Genomic DNA, 16,175 nt, shown 5'->3' with positions numbered 1-16,175 from the left:
ACCCACCTCTCTCATTCTCAAAAGGCTAATCAGACTCTGTCCCCTGCCTCCCTCAAAACTGCTGCTTTTGTCAAGGCTACCTACAGTCTCCACATGGCAAAAGCCAGTAGGTAATTCCTGGTTGTCACCCACCTTCCAGGATGGAAGTCCTGGCTTTCTCTGTACCCTGCTGGCTTCTCTTCCTTGCAGCCTCCTCATATCGAAGTCCCCCAAGGTACAGTCCTCGGCCCCTCCTCTGTCTCTGCTGACGTCCTGGTGACCACATGCAATACCAGCTGTACCCTGGGCACCGTGGGCTTCTCCCTGGAACCGTATCGCCTGTCCAGCTGCTTCCCTACCACTCGGCCCACCAGCCTCTGTCAGCCTTCCCTGTCTCCATGCCGGCACGTCCAGCGTCCTAGTGTTCTGCCAGTGCTGTGTGTGACTGTCTCCCTGCACACCCCACCAAGCAGGAAATCCGCTTGTCCAACCTTCAGAACAGCCAGGATCTCACTTGTCTACTGTCCAGACTGCTGTCACTGGCACCCTCGGCCCCCGCCCCGTCGCACCTCACCCCACTCCTCAGGCTTTCTTTGACTCGGTTTGGGTCTCACTTGTCTTTTGCATCCGAGCGTTCTTAAAGGGCTGCCTTTTTAATCCTCTGAAGTCTTAGGTTGCATTAAGTTAAACTTTAATGTTCTTTTCATAACGTTGTACTTCCTGGTCATCAGCCTGTGTGCCAGAGCTCCTGTTTAGAGAACTGTATTTGAGGTTAAGAGGGCTCGTTGGGAGGCTCATTCTTCTCAGGCTCTTGATTCCTGATGAGAGGGGTCTGTGGCTGGCTCCCTGCGAAAGCAGTGTTCTGTCATCTTACAAAAGACCTTAGTTATTGTGAAACAAAGAAAACACATTTTGTGTAACTTGAACACATTTTTCTAAAACTTTGTGATAGGTACTAATCGTCCTGCGTCCGCCGCCTGAACTGTAAGAATGAATTCCAAGCCTTTGGAGCTGTGAACTCCCTCCAGGGTGGTCCTGTGAAAGTGCCTGTGTTCCCTTACTCATGGCACATGTCCTGGCCTCTCCTCTCACGGGGTGTCAGCACGTGCCCCATCCACTCTGGCTGCACTCCCTGGTCCCTGGAGTGCTGTTCTGGCCCCTTCTCCCTCTGCAAGAGGACGGGATGCATATGCATCAGTGCGCCTGGGCCCTCGCACACATCCACACCTTCTCTAGCCTGGCCTCTGGCCCTGGGCCCTCCATGTAGGTCTTGCTGGGCCGTCAGTAGGGGCCTCCCCTGCAGCTGCCCCACTCCAGCAGCCACAGAGGTGCTGCCCCGGGCAGGTGTGGGTCCTGCCCTTCCTTGAAGGGACAGAGGAGTAGCTGGCAGTTGCAAGGAGAGGACCTCAGGAGAGAACTGGGCTGTGGGTGGAGTTGACTACTCACTGGGCGGGGGGTGGGGGGCAAGACGTCTGTCCCTTGTGTCTTCTGCATGTCAGTTGGCCTTTGGGGCCCTGTTCCTTCACTGGTAAAAGGTATTATACATAATAGATAACCCATCAGATTATTTCCAATTGCAATTGTATTGATTGTGGCCACAAAGCAGCTGAGGCCCAGATAGGAGTGGCATGGATGAACGGAACCGTCCAGCGGGAGGCAGAGAGCTTCTGCCAAACTGGGGAAAGCAGGACTCCTGTCCGCCTGCCTCAGGCTTCTGCTCTTGACACCGTCCTCTTTCCTGACTCTCCCACCCCGGGCACTCCTTAGCTGGTCTGATCTTGTTTGATTTCATAATGATTTTCTGTCAGTTTCAGGCAAAGATCCTCCCTCCACCTGCAATTCTTCCTGGCAAAGCTTTTCCTATTTAAAGGGAGCACTGGGCTCCATTTTCCCTTACAGTTTGATTCTTAGCATCTGTCAGTGGTTACACTTGATGGATTAATCCATCGTTTTTTTAGAGAATCAAGAGAAGTTCTTTAGGGGGACAGTCTAGGATATGAGGAAGGAAGAGATTGATTAGGAGAAAATTTCTCCTAGTAAAAGTTAAGCTGTCTAAAGACTAAAGCTTTATTCAGCCTTTTGGCTGGAAAACATCCCAGGATGTTTAATATCCTCATGTTAGGAGGGACCTGAGCTCTTCGTGTAGAGAAGACCGCTGTTTCATGATGACTCTTCATGCGTTGCCCAGTGCTGTAGACACAGCCAGCTCTGCTTGCGGGGTCCTGTCAGCCAGATCCGGGGGAGCGGTGGTCAGCCCTGCCTTAGAGTCCATTGAGGAAGACAGGCAGGACGAGGTGGCTTTGTAATGGGTGAGGGATATGGACTCTGCAGGAGGAGTCTGAGATGGTGCCCAGATGCCAAGGCTGGCGCTACAGGTGATGGTGTGGGCGATGGAGGGCTTGTTGGACAGTCACCTCCCAGTCGCTGCAACCTGGAGCCTCGTGAGTGTTGGCCGGTTGGCCTGGCCCAGTTTCTGAGCTTCGGGGTGCCTGTGTCTCTGGGGACTTAGCATATTTCAGGGCAACCAGGTGTGGTATCCCATGCCTGTAATTCCATCACTTTGAGAGGGCAAAGTGAGAGGATCACTTGACCCCAGGAGTTCTAGACCAGCCTGGGGAACACAACGAGATCCTGTCTCTACAAAAAATAAAAGAATTAGCTGGGCATGGGCACACGCCTCTGGTCCCAGCTACTGGGAAGGCCAAGGCAGGAAGATCCCTTGAGCCTGGGAGGTGGAGGCTGCAGTGAGCTGTGATCACTTTGCTGCACTCCAGCCTGGGCAACAGAGCAAAACCCTATCTCAGAAACAAAAAAAATGAATGCCCTGCATCCTCCCTGGAAGCTGTGTCTCTAGTTGCCTCACAACAGCCTGCTGCTCCCCGTTCTCACCCCTCACCTCTCCCCACCCCCATGGATGCTGGTCGTTTCGAAGTGATTGCTTTTTGAAAATATAAAACGGCAGTAGGGTCCTGTAAGAAAAATCAGTCTGGTCTCTTACTCCATAGCGCTGACTCCGTGACATAACTGGATTCCTTTGCCGCAGGCGCTGCTCCCCTCCCCACCCCAAGCTGCTGTCCTCGCGGCCTCTCCCACTGTGCTGCACAGCACCCCATTCCTCAAGCTGCTGTGGCCGGAACCCTAGTGCGCATCCTGGAATCTTTTTTCCGCTTCCCATATCACGGTCCACTCTAGTTCCAACACACGTCGGATTCGACCTCTTCCTCCTCTGTCCCTGGAACACTCACCATCGTTTCTAAGCCACCATTGCCGTCTTAATGGGGCGACGGTGGCTGCATCCAGTGGACTCCCCCTACTTGCCCCTCGTAGTTTTCCAAATAGCAACAACTGAACTTTTAGAAGTGTTTTAAAAATATTTTTGCCACAGTTTGAAACTTCAGAAACGTTGCAAATAACAGAAGAAAGAATTCTCCTCCCCCAACCATTTGCCCTTGAATACTTTAGCACAGGGGTCCCCAACCCCGAGGCCATGGACAGGTCCACGGCCTATTAGGAACCGGGCCCCACAGCGGGAGGTGAGTGGCGAGAGGCCAGTGAGCGTTCCCACCCGAGCTCCATGCTTAGATCAGCGTGGCATTAGATTCGCATAGGAGCACAGACCCTGCTGTGAACTGTGCATTCGGGGGATCTAGGTTGCATGCTCCTTATGAGAATCCAATGCCTGATGATCTGAGGTGGGATAGTTTCATCCCCAAATCATCGCACTTCCCCCAACCCCCTACTGGTCTGTGGAAAAATCATCTTCCATGCACGTGGTCCCTGGTGCCAGAAAGGTCGGGACCACTGCTTTAGCATGTATTTCCTGCAGACGGGGATATTCTGCAGTGTAACCAAAAAATCAGGAATGTAGCATTGACGCATTGCTGTAGCTAACCTTCAGATCCCACCGAAGTGTTGCAGACTTTCCCATACTCTGCTTTGTAGCAGAGGGGTCTGCTGTGGAGCCACACGCAGCCTGACATTTTCCTTTCTGTGTGATTTCATGTTCCTGACCTTGACACTGCTCAAGGTTTCTTGCTGGTGATTGGAGACTGTTCTTTAGGTTTGCCTGGGTTTCTTGGTGGTTGGATTTGGGTTGTGGATCCTTGGCAGGAACATCGCAGAAGTGAGGCTGTGTTTCCCCCTGGTGTCCTGTGGGATGGTGCGGTTTCGCCTTGTCGCATAACTGATGCTGGCTGCTCTGATTACTTGATTTCAGGTGGTGTCTGCCTGACTTCACTGTAAAGTCACCGTTTTCGCTTTGTAATTGACAGGTATTTGTTTGGATGCACTTTGAAACTATATAAATAGCCCATTTCTCATCAGATTTTAAAATTGTGTGTATTAATGTCAGTGCAGACTTCTGATTTCCTGGTGTTTTTGTTTTTATTTTGAGACATGGTCTCACTGTTGTCCAGCCTGGGGTGCAGTGGTACAGACACAGCTCACTGCAGCCTCCACCTCCTGAGCTAAGTGATCTGCTCACCTCAGCCTTGAGAGTAGCTGGAACCATAGGTATGTGCCACCATACCCTGGTTAATTATTTTATTTTGTTGAGATGGAGTCTTGTTGTGTTGCCCAGGCTGGTCTTGAACTCCTGGGCTCAAGCAGTCCTCCTGTCTCAGCCACCCAAAGTGCTGGGATTCCAGGCATGAGACACTGCGCCCAGCTCTGTTTTATTGAATAGGTTATAATCTGTGACTCTTTGTATTTATTTTGAGCACATCCTCACTTCTGGGCACGGGATGCTGTAGGCTCACCTTGCGGTTCCCTAACTCAGTCTGGAGTTGCCTGAGGAGCCCTGTCTTTTGTTGGAGAATGGGCTTTAGAGACCACAGTCTGCCCTGGGTGTGCTTGCAGCTGAACTGCTACTGCTCCCCGGCCCTCTCAGTAGACAGAGCTAGGACTCATGTATGTCTCCATTTATCTCTACATCTGTCTGTCTATAATGAAACTGAGTTCATACTGATAACCTCCGATTCTAACCCAGTTCTGTGCAGTTAGTCGATTCTTGTTTTCTTCCTTATCTACAGCTCCTCTCTCTGACAGCCCCATCATCCTAAATGTTGCTTATTTGGTCAGTCCTCCTGTAGGTAACAGGAGGACCGTAACCCTCTCCCCAGCTGGTTTCCAGGCACTGATGTCCTCCTCACTCCATCCCACGCCCAGCCAAGCCTGGGGAGGCCTGACCCCTGCTCCCTGTTGAGCTCTGCCTGAATCGGGTGCTGGAGGGAGGCTGCAAGACTGGGAGGTGGGAGGACGACTTGCAGAGCTCTCTGCCTGCTCCCTCTTCTGTTGACACCCTAGTGGTACCATCCTGGCAGGGAAGTTCCTTCTAGCAGACAGCCACTGGTGCCAGTTTGGAGTTTCCCCACACTAGCAGAAGAGCCTTGCCACGGTTGCCTCCAAGAGCCCAACGTCAGCTGGCTGCACTCCTTCCAGACACTGAGGGCCTAGCCTGTGGGGCTGCCTTTGAGCTCAGAGACCCATTGCCAGCCAGTAGCACCCCATCCTCAGGGGTCTGAGTTTCAGCTTACAAGCCCCTTTGCCCAGCTTTCTAAGTTGTAAAAATTCCAGCCTCATCTTTCATTTCCTGATCCTAAGGGCAGCAGTTGCTTTCTGGATTTGCCATCTCCGTGGTATTTCCGTGTGCCCTTCACATCTTAGTGACCTAGCTGACGGTTATGTATGTGAACGTCCTGTCTCCCCCTCTGGCACCTGTGTGGTTAGCAGGCTGCTCCTCCACTGCGATGCAGCTTGCTTTTCTAGTCGTAGCTACTGCGGTCTTAATTATTCTTATTGTTTTTGCTTTTTGTTGTTGGGTTTTTTGAAACTGAGTGTTGCTCTTATTGCCCAGGCTGGGGTGCAGTGGTGAGATCTCGGCTCACCACAACCTTCACCTCCTTGGTTCAAGTGATTCTCCTGCCTCAGCCTCCCGAGTAGCTGGGGTTACAGGCATGTGCCACCATGCCCGGCCTAATTATTTTTATACACCAGTACAAAATTGTTATTGTTCCCGGAGCAGTTTGAAAATATTTTTGAAAAGTAATGTCTTCTCCCAGGCTTTTCCTTCTGGGCCCTTCTCTCCTTTGCCCTCTGATTGGGGAACTGGCTTCGGCGTGCATGAAGGTTTCCTGCCGATGCTTTCGTGGTTTGCCTGTAGAAGCCTTCGCCTCAGGCTGCCTCCAGGTTCCTGCCGCTCCCAGCCTGGCCCCATCATCTGTGTCTACCACTTTAGGGAGATGCGTACAGAACTATTAAAACACATAGTTAACAAAACGTGTCTTATCAAAAGAGAAGTGGGGAAACTTGACAAGGAAGTTCAGGTGACTTGAGAGTAATTAATGTGGAAAGAAAAGAGGACATTCGGGGCCCAGCCTTGGTACCAGCTGCTCCCTGCGTCTCATATGCCTTTGTCTTCACTGGTTTTTGTTTTGTTTTGTTTTTTGTTTTTTTGAGACAGTCTCACTCTGTCACCCAGGCTGGAGTGCAGTGGCACAGTATCAGTTCACTGCAACCAGCCCCTCCCAGGTTCAAGCGATTCTCGTGTCTCAACCTCTTGAGTAGCTGGGACTACAGGCAAGCGCCACCATGCCTGGGTAATTTTTTGTGTTTTTCGTAGAGATGGGGTTTCATCACATTGGCCAGGCCGGTCTTGAACTTCTACCCTCAGGTGATCCACCCGCCTCAGCCTCCCAAAGTGCTGGGATCACAGCCGTGAGCCACCAGGCCTGGCAGGAGATATATTTTGGAAGGCAAAGTGGAAACCATGAAATATGTTAGTGCCCTTTGGAGAGTCCTGGAATTTTATCCTAAATATTATAATTAAAATAGTTAAGAAGTTGTGTGCATGAAAATGTCATTGCAAATATATTTGGCATAAGAAAATAATATTTGTTCTCCTAGTATATAAGGATTATAAAAGAAAAACTTTTAAAAGTTAAAAAAAAAAACTGTTGTTTTTGAAACCAAGTCTTGCTCTGTTGCCCAGGCTGGACTGCAGTGTCGTGATCTTGGCTCACTGCAGTCTCTGCCCTCAGGGTTCAAGCCATTCTCCTGCCTCAGCCTCCTGAGTAGCTGGGACTCTAGGCATGGGCCACCAGGCTCAGCTAATTTTTGTATTTTTAATAGAGACAGGGTTTCACCATATTGGCCAGGCTGGTCTCAAATTCGTGACCTCTTGATCTGCCCGCCTTGGTCTCCCAAAGTGCTGGGGTTACAGGTGTGAGCCACTGTGCCTGGCCCAGAGGGCCTTTTAAGTTTCAGCTCAAGGGTTCTCTTCAGCCCACCCGCCCTCTCTCCCTCCCTCCCTCCCTCCCTTCCTTCCTTCCTTCTGCCTGCCAAGAAGCCAACTGCAGCGTACCCATCAGTTGCTTTCTTGGTAGATATTCACCTTTTGGCTTTGACCAGGAGACTTGTGTGTGATATTTGCTGTAATAGATTCTGAAGTATATACCCTTGTGCGTTGCATAATGGTGGGGATACCTTCTGAGAAATGCACTGTTAGGTGATTCTTGTCATTGTGTGAACACGACAAGACTACATCACAGACTTAGTTGGCAAAACCTACTAGGCCACGTGGCACAGCCTCCAGCCTCTGGGTTCCGCACCTGTGCAGCGTTTGACAGTTTTGAACACTGGCGGCAACTGTAGCACATGGTTTTTGTGTAGCTACATTGATTGATTGATTATTGATTGATTGATCAATTGGAGATGCAGTCGTGCTTTGTTGCCCAGACTGGAGTGCAGTGGTAGGATCTTGGCTCATTGCAACTTCTGCCTCCCGGGTTCAAATGATTCTCTTGTGTCAGTGTCCTGAGTAGTGGGGATTACAGGCACCTGCCACCATACCCAGCTAATTTTTGTATTTAGTAGAGACAGGGTTTCACCATGTTGGATCAGGCTGCTCTCAAACTCTATATTTTTTTGAGACAGAATCTCAAAATCACAAAAAATTGACCGAATCTCACTGTCACTAGGCTGAAGTGCGGTGGCTTGATCTTGGCCCACTGCAGTCCCCGCCTCCCTGATTGAAACCATTCTCCTCCCTCAGCCTCCTGGGTAGCTGGGACTACTGGCTTGCACAGCTGCGCCCAGCTAATTTTTGTGTTTTTTAGTAGATATGGGGCTTCACCATAGTGGCCAACATGGTCTCCATCTCTTGACCTCATGATCCACCTGCCTTGGCCTCCCACAGTGCTGGGATTACAGGTGCGAGCCACCACACCTGGCCGTATTTATGTATCTAATCATAGGAAAGATTTGGTAAAAATACAGTATTACCATCTTACGGGCCACTCCTAGTTCTCTGGTCCGTCACTGGCTGAAACGATGTTACCGAGCGCATGACTGCGGTTGCTTAGGATCAACATTCATGTCAGTTGTGTAAATGCTCACATTCCACACGCTGTCAGATAGTAAATATTTCTAAACATAAACAGTTTTTAAAAGTATTACTTGGTGCAACACCCCAATCGATAAAATTTTTATATACTATCAACTGATTAGACTAAATTTTTGGTTTTACTGTTTACTTGTAGCTAAACCATTTACACAGCTGGTGAAAGAAATGCAGCTTCATCGAGAAGACTTTGAAATAATTAAAGTAATTGGAAGAGGAGCTTTCGGTGAGGTAAGATGGACTTCGTTTTGTTAACTTGCCTAAATTGCCAGATCAGCAGCAGCGTCCGTTTCACCTTCTCACGGACCTATACACTGGTTTTGGGATGAGGTAGTTGGTCTCCTTTGGAGAGTTGGTTTTTTCTTCTCTCTCTCTCTTTCTGGGAGGAGGTTTCACCATGTTGCCCAGGCCGGCCTCGAACTCCTGGGCTCAAGTGATCTTCCCGCCTCGGCCTCCCGAGGAAATGGGGAGAAAATCTGAACGATAGAATGAAGAGAAAGAAAACCCAAAAGCTTCTGACTGGTGAATTACCCGAGATATTGTTGGGACCGGAAATAGTTTCTTCGGATGTAGTTTTTTTGTTTGTTTCTTGGCTTTGGTTTTGGTTTTGAGTCAAGAGTTTTGCCCATATTGCCCAGACTGGAGTGCAATGGCACAATCTCAGCTCACTGCAACCTCTGCTTTCCGGGTGCCAGCAAGTAGCTGGGATTACAAACTACTTGCTCAATTACAGTTATTGCCTCAGCCTCCCAAGTGGCTGGGATGGCAACCACGTGCCACCACGCCCAGCTAATTTTGTATTTGTAGTAGAGATGGGGTTTTACCATGTTGGCCAGGCTGGTCTTGAACTCCTGACCTCAGGTGATCTGCCCACCTCAGCCTCCCAAAGTACTGGGATTGCTGGTGTGAGCCACTGTCCTCTGCCTGTTGTTGTTTTTGTTTTTGGAGATGGAATCTCGCTCTGTCATTTAAGCTGGAGTGCAATGGCACAGTCTTGGCTCATTGCAACCTCTGTCTTCTGGGTTCAAGCGATCCTCACGACTCAGCCTCCCAAGTAGCTGGAACTGCAGGTGCTGACACCACGCCCAGCTAATTTTTATGTTTTTTGTACAAATGAGTTTTGCCATGTTGGCCAGGCTGGTCTTGAACTCCTGGCCTCAAGTGATCCAGGCCTCTCAAAGTGCTGGGATTACAGATGTGAGCCACCGTGCCCAGCCTTCTGACATAGTTTTAAAAACTCCATTTGTTAACTGAATTTTGTCGTCTTAGCATTTTCTAAAAACAGAGAGGGTTGAACAGTGGCTGTTTTCATGCCCTGTAGCTTGCCCATTGACACACCTGTGTGGCTCTGGGTCTGGCTGGCTTTGCCTAGGGGAGGAGGGTCAGCCCCTCGGGAGCAGCTGGAGAGGCTCACCAGGTCCCTTGTATGTGGCTGGGAGCCCTGCCCTGGGAGGCCAATGGCACGGTGTGGCCTCACACGATGGTTCTGCCAAGACCAAGGGAGAGGTCAGGCTCCCTCAGAGGCTGGGAGGCCACCTCGGGTGCTTTGACAGTGAGTCGCCGGAAGAGCTTTGCTTCTTAAATGGTGCAGTGTCTTCGCACCTGTGCTGAGGTTTGATCTAAGCTCTCCTCAGTTGGGGAATGTTGCTTCATTGAGGAAAATCAAATCGGAAAACACCCTGTGTCTGCTCCCAGCAGCAGGTGCACTCTGCCCACGGCAAACCTACTAGACACCGTCACAAAGTGAGGTGGCTTCTGCTGTGCAGGGCACACATTCTCCAGTGTGCAGACGGGAAAGAAGGCAAAACAGTACTGTAGGAAAATAGCCCCCTTCTTTCAGCAGCATCCCATGAGTGAGTCTCATCAGAGGGATGGGGGAGGAGAGCAGCCCCTCCAAGGCCCGTCCCAGGGTGACTGGCGCTCCCAGTTTATCTCAGTACAGACCCGGGATCCAGGCCTCACCAGCCAAAGTCAGTTTATCAGGGACTGGGATGGGACACAGAGTTTGTTTGTTTGTTTTGTTTGAGACAGGGTCTTGCCCTGTCACCCAGGCTGGAGTGTGCTGGCCTGATCACAGCTTACTGCAGCCTCTGCCACCCGGGCTCAGGTGATCCTCCTTCCTCAGCCTCCTGAGTAGCTGTGACTACAGGCATGGGCCACCACACCTGGATAATTTTTTTTTTTAATTTGTAGAAAGGGGGTCTCACAATGTTGCCCAGGCTGGTCTTGAGCTCCTGGGCTCAAGCAGTCCTCCTGCCCCAGACTCCCAAGTAGCTGGGACCATAGGCATGTACCACCATACCTGGCTAGTTTTGTCTTTTTTCTTTTTAGTAGAGACACAGATCTCTCTGTGTTGTCCAGGCTAGTCTCGAACTCCTGGGCTCAAGAGATTCTCCTGCCTCCACCTTCCAGAGTGCTGGGATTATAGGCATGAGCCACTGTGCCTGGCTGAGAAAGCCTTTTAAATTTAAAACCAGATTGCATTCAGTGATGCCCTGTCTGCCTGCTACCAAGCATTGAGCTGTGCCAGGTGGGATGGCTTTGGAGGTGAGCGGGGCCCAGCCTGCTACCAAGCATTGAGCTGTGCCAGGTGGGATAGCTTTGGAGGTGAGCGGGGCCCAGCCTGCTACCAAGCATTGAGCTGTGCCAGGTGGGATGGCTTTGGAGGTGAGCGGTGCCCAGCCTGCTACCAAGCATTGAGCTGTGCCAGGTGGGATGGCTTTGGAGGTGAGCGGGGCCCAGCCTGCTACCAAGCATTGAGCTGTGCCAGGTGGGATGGCTTTGGAGGTGAGCGGGGCCCAGCCTGCTACCAAGCATTGAGCTGTGCCAGGTGGGATGGCTTTGGAGGTGAGCGGGGCCCAGCCTGCTACCAAGCATTGAGCTGTGCCAGGTGGGATGGCTTTGGAGGTGAGCGGGGCCCAGCCTGCTACCAAGCATTGAGCTGTGCCAGGTGGGATGGCTTTGGAGGTGAGCGGGGCCCAGCCTGCTACCAAGCATTGAGCTGTGCCAGGTGGGATGGCTTTGGAGGTGAGCGGGGCCCAGCCTGCTACCAAGCATTGAGCTGTGCCAGGTGGGATGGCTTTGGAGGTGAGCGGGGCCCAGCCTGCTACCAAGCATTGAGCTGTGCCAGGTGGGATGGCTTTGGAGGTGAGCGGGGCCCAGCCTGCTACCAAGCATTGGGCTGTGCCAGGTGGGATGGCTTTGGAGGTGAGCGGGGCCCAGCCTGCTACCAAGCATTGAGCTGTGCCAGGTGGGATGGCTTTGGAGGTGAGCGGGGCCCAGCCTGCTACCAAGCATTGAGCTGTGCCAGGTGGGATGGCTTTGGAGGTGAGCGGGGCCCAGCCTGCTACCAAGCATTGGGCTGTGCCAGGTGGGATGGCTTTGGAGGTGAGCGGGGCCCAGCCTGCTACCAAGCATTGGGCTGTGCCAGGTGGGATGGCTTTGGAGGTGAGTGGGGCCCAGCCTGCTACCAAGCATTGAGCTGTGCCAGGTGGGATGGCTTTGGAGGTGAGCGGGGCCCAGCCTGCTACCAAGCATTGAGCTGTGCCAGGTGGGACGGCTTTGGAGGTGAGCGGGGCCCAGCCTGCTACCAAGCATTGAGCTGTGCCAGGTGGGATGGCTTTGGAGGTGAGCGGGGCCCAGGCCACACAAGCTCTTCAGCCACGGCCAGACTTTCCAGAGTGCAGTTAGGAGGGAGAGGTACACCTGGGCAGAGAGACCACGGGAAGTGAAAGAATGAGAGAGAAAATTGTTCTAACAGAATGGTTTCTGGTTATTTTTAGTGCTCTTTTTTGCTAAAGAACTTAATGCAAAACTCAGTTTTGTGAGTTTCGAAGAAGATAACATTGATCACCGTCTGGTTCCTCCTGACTGAAGGGAGCCTGTCCTTCCCTGGCAGCTGTTGCTTCTTGGATTCATTCCCTGGTCTGGTTCCCTTGGAGATGGATTTTAGAAGCCCCTGCAGCTGGGGTCACTGTGAGGGTGAAGTGGGGGTGCGGACACGCGGCTCACAGGACATGCCCGCTGAATGGCAGCTCTCACGGTGACTCTGGCGATGTGACTGTGTGGTATTTGATGTTAGAAAGGCAGGGAGGTAGAGGATGATGCCATTTAAGAGCTCTTCAGCCCAATGACTGCTGCAGGCACGGGGACATGCTGGCTGCTTGCCATTGGCAGCCAGAAGGTATGGAAGCCACTGTCACTGCCAGTGAGTAGCTTAACGGGGAATGCTGAGGTGGAGACTTGGGCCCATGGAATGTATCAGACAGTGGAGCTGACATCTTAATGGGTGCTGGTAGTGATGGAAGAGCTCATTCAAGATTTGGTAGAGACTGAAAAGTCCAAGAGGACTTCCCGGAGGAGGTGGCCCTTGAGTTGCGCTTTAAAGAATGTGGCTTGTGGCCACACACTGAGGGTTGATTGTGCCCTACACTGCTGGGCTCATTAAGTGCCAGGGCTCATGGGTCCTCATAGCTGTCTCGGGAGGCCAGTCCTGCCCTTAACCTCTTATAGTGGTAGAACCTGAGACACGAAGTGAATTAGCAAGAGTTACACTCTGGAGCCCACGTGTCTAGTCCCTGCCTCTGTGAAGAAAAGGTTCTTGATGCAGGAACTGGCATGTGCGAGGCGGGTAGGGGGAGCCACAGACAGAAGAGGCAGTGTGGGGGTGGGGGGCGCAGAGAGAAGAGGCAGTGTGGGGGTGGGGGGCGCAAAGAGAAGAGGCAGTGTGGGGGTGGGGGGGCGCAGAGAGAAGAGGCAGTGTGGGGGTGGGGGCACAGATAGAAGAGGCAGTATAGGGATGGGGGGCGCAGATAGAAGAGGCAGTGTGGGGGTGGGGGGCGCAGAGAGAAGAGGCAGTGTGGGGATGGGGGGCGCAGATAGAAGAGGCAGTGGGGGTGGGGGGCACAGAGAGAAGAGGCAGTGTGGGGATGGAGGGCACAGATAGAAGAGGCAGTGTGGGGGTGGGGGGCGCAGAGAGAAGAGGCAGTGTGGGGGTGGGGGGCACAGATAGAAGAGGCAGTGTGGGGGTGGGGGGCACAGATAGAGGCAGTGTGGGGGTGGGGGGCGCAGAGAGAAGAGGCAGTGTGGGGATGGAGGGCACAGATAGAAGAGGCAGTGTGGGGGTGGGGGGCGCAGAGAGAAGAGGCAGTGTGGGGGTGGGGGGTGCAGAGAGAAGAGGCAGTGTGGGGGTGGGGGGCACAGATAGAAGGCAGCATCTGGCCAGGCACGGTGGCTCACACCTGTAATCCCAGCACTTTAGGAGGTCAAGGTGGGCGCATCACCTGAGGTCAGGAGCTGGAGACCAGCCTGACCAACATGGAGAAACCCCATACAAAAATTAGCCGGCTGTGGTGGCGTACACTTTTGTAATCCCAGCTACTCAGGAGGCTGAAGCAGGAGAATCACTTGAACCGGGAGGTGGAGGTTGTGGTGAGCTGAGATCCTGCCATTGCACCCCAGCCTGGGAAAGTCCAAGCTTGGGAGCCAATCATGAGTTTTTAAAAGGTGAGTTTTTTAGGGGGATTTTTTTTTTTTTTTTTTTTTTTTGAGACAGAGTCTTGTCGCACAGGCAGGAGTGCAGTGGCATAATCTTGGCTCACTGCAACCTCTGCCTCCCAGGTTCAAGTGATTCTCCTGCCTCAGCCTCTCAAGTAGATGGGAATACAGGTGTGCGCCACCGCACTGGGGTATTTTTGTGTTTTTAGTGGAGACTGGGTTTTACCATGTTGACTAGGCTGGTCTGGAATTCCTGACCTCAGGTGAGCCACCATGCCTGGCCAAAGAGTTTTGGTTTTTTTTTTTTTTTTTGGAGCCAAGAGTCTTGCTCTATCACCCAGGCTGGAGTGCAGTGGCATAGTCTCGGCTCACTACAACCTCTACCTCCCAGGTTCAGGCAATTCTCGTGCGTCATCTTCCCAAGTAGCTGGGATTATAGGTACGTGCCATCACACCCGGCTAATTTTTGTATTTTTAGTAGAGGTGGGGTTTTACCATGTTGTCCAGGCTGGTCTCAAACTCATGGCCTCAAGTGATCATCTCAGCTAAGCCTCCCAAAGTGCTGGGATTACAGGCGTGAGCCACTGAACCCAGCATCACTTAGCTATTTTAAAATGCATAATACATTCATTGTTAACTACAGTTACCCTACTCTGCTATCAAACATTAGAATTTTTTTCCTGCCTTTGTTTTAAATGAAAATCTGCAGACATAACCCAAAGTAGAGGGCAGTGAGCTACCACGAGCCTGGCACTCGCAGTGAAGCTTTCGAATTTGTAGGCGGTGCCATTCAGGTTGCAGTGGGGTTGGGTGTCGATGCATGAAAACTTGGCTTTCTCTCAGTGCTGGTTTCGAGGCTCTCAGGCAGTTAAGGTTTCACTCCGGTTTAGTTCCAGCACGCCAGCCTTCCTTCCTTGCTGTTAAGGTTTCACTCCAGTTTGGTGCCAGCACGCCAGCCTTCCTTCCAGGACCTGCATTTTTGTTCAGCTCGCATTTGCATTGCAGGTTGCTGTTGTCAAAATGAAGAACACTGAACGAATTTATGCGATGAAAATCCTCAACAAGTGGGAAATGCTGAAAAGAGCAGAGGTAAGTACGGAGTTTGGGGTGAGCAGAAAGTGATTGTGAAGCCAGCTGGGAAAAGCTGCAGTCACCCCACAGCCCTGGGCCCGCCTTCCCCCGGGACAGAGCAAGTGCTCTCTGTTGGGGAGGTCCCAGCCGCTTCCCTGGCGCCTGCTGCTCCCGCCTCTGTGAACACTCGTTTACTGGACGCGGTGCCTGAGACTGCACCCTCCAGAATGTTGGCTGGGTTCTGCTTACCTTAAAGGCAAATAAAAAGCTTCAGGGGAGTTTTAGCATTGATTGAAGTTCTGCTCCATATGCAAAAGGAATGACCAAGTTTGGAGCCTGCTTACACACAGACAGGTCCTTGGCTTCCAACTTTGAGAAGCGTCAAGGTTATAAATGAGAGCGGACCACTGCTCAGCAGGCTCAGGTCTGCTCCTTTTTCTAAGTTCACTGTCAGTCTTCTTGGTGGGCGTCCTGTGCCCCTGACCCCTTCTCTGCAGCCACGTGCTCAGCCCCTCGTCTCCCTCCTGCCCGCCCAAGGCAGGCCAGGCCTGCTGGGGAGCCCACGCTTTTCCTCTCCGGCCGTCTCGAGTTTCTGTCCTCGCCTGCCCTCTGTTGCCTCCCCTCCACTCAGCCCAGGCCCTTCCTGGCCACTTGACCTGCTGCTTCCTGCTTCAGATCTGTTCCATCCATCATGCTCCATCCTCTCCCGTGACTCCCGCCTCTGCCAGAAGGCACTCGGCAGCCCCCTCCCTGCCAGCTGCCGTTCGTCACAATGGTCTGCTGTGGCCCTGGGTGTCTCTGACCCACCCTGAGTGAGGTCTGTTCCTGGCAGTGCTGTGGCAGCTCTAGGCTGCTCATCCCTGAGGTCAGCGCTCACTCCTGGAGTTGGACACCTCTCGATGTGGCCGCCACCTCATTTTGGGGAGTCCTTCTTGGGTTTCTGGACTCTTTCTCCTACCACTGTCACCCTCCTAAGTAATCCTAGGTGAGTCTTTCCTCTTTGGTCCTGGAATTTGTGCCCATGCTGCCCATGGTTGCCACCTGGGACCAACAGCAGTACAGCCATCCATTCGGTCAGACCTCTTCGGGGCCCTGGTTTTGTCAACCTGGTGTACTTTACTGGTTCCTCATGACTCAGTCATCATGGCTTTTGCCTCTTCTGCTCTGTACCCATTTCCCCTTTCCCTGCCCTGGCACCCAGCACAAGATCTCACACCCGTTTGTTGCTCAC

General features: G+C 52.2%; 1 protein-coding gene across 19 annotated transcripts in view; it reads left to right on the top strand.

The window, feature by feature from the left end:
• The window catches only part of CDC42BPB (CDC42 binding protein kinase beta), a 116,273-nt gene that overhangs the window by 30,661 nt on the left and 69,437 nt on the right, over positions 1–16,175 (top strand). For all 19 annotated transcript variants that reach the window (XR_013521612.1, XR_013521608.1, XR_013521610.1 and 16 more), the window contains exons 2-3: positions 8,517–8,608; positions 14,879–14,962. Coding sequence is in view for 12 of the 19 variants with exons in the window: in XM_054240386.2 (XP_054096361.1) it covers positions 8,517–8,608; positions 14,879–14,962 (176 nt within the window). In the remaining 7 variants the exon portion in view is untranslated. The remainder of the gene's footprint in view (positions 1–8,516; positions 8,609–14,878; positions 14,963–16,175) is intronic.

The sequence above is a fragment of the Callithrix jacchus genome, chromosome 8 (assembly GCF_049354715.1).
Source record: "Callithrix jacchus isolate 240 chromosome 8, calJac240_pri, whole genome shotgun sequence".
NCBI classification, from domain to species: Eukaryota; Metazoa; Chordata; class Mammalia; order Primates; family Cebidae; genus Callithrix; species Callithrix jacchus.
The sequence above is the reverse complement of the archived record's forward strand: the minus strand, read 5'-3'. Positions and strand labels throughout refer to the sequence as shown.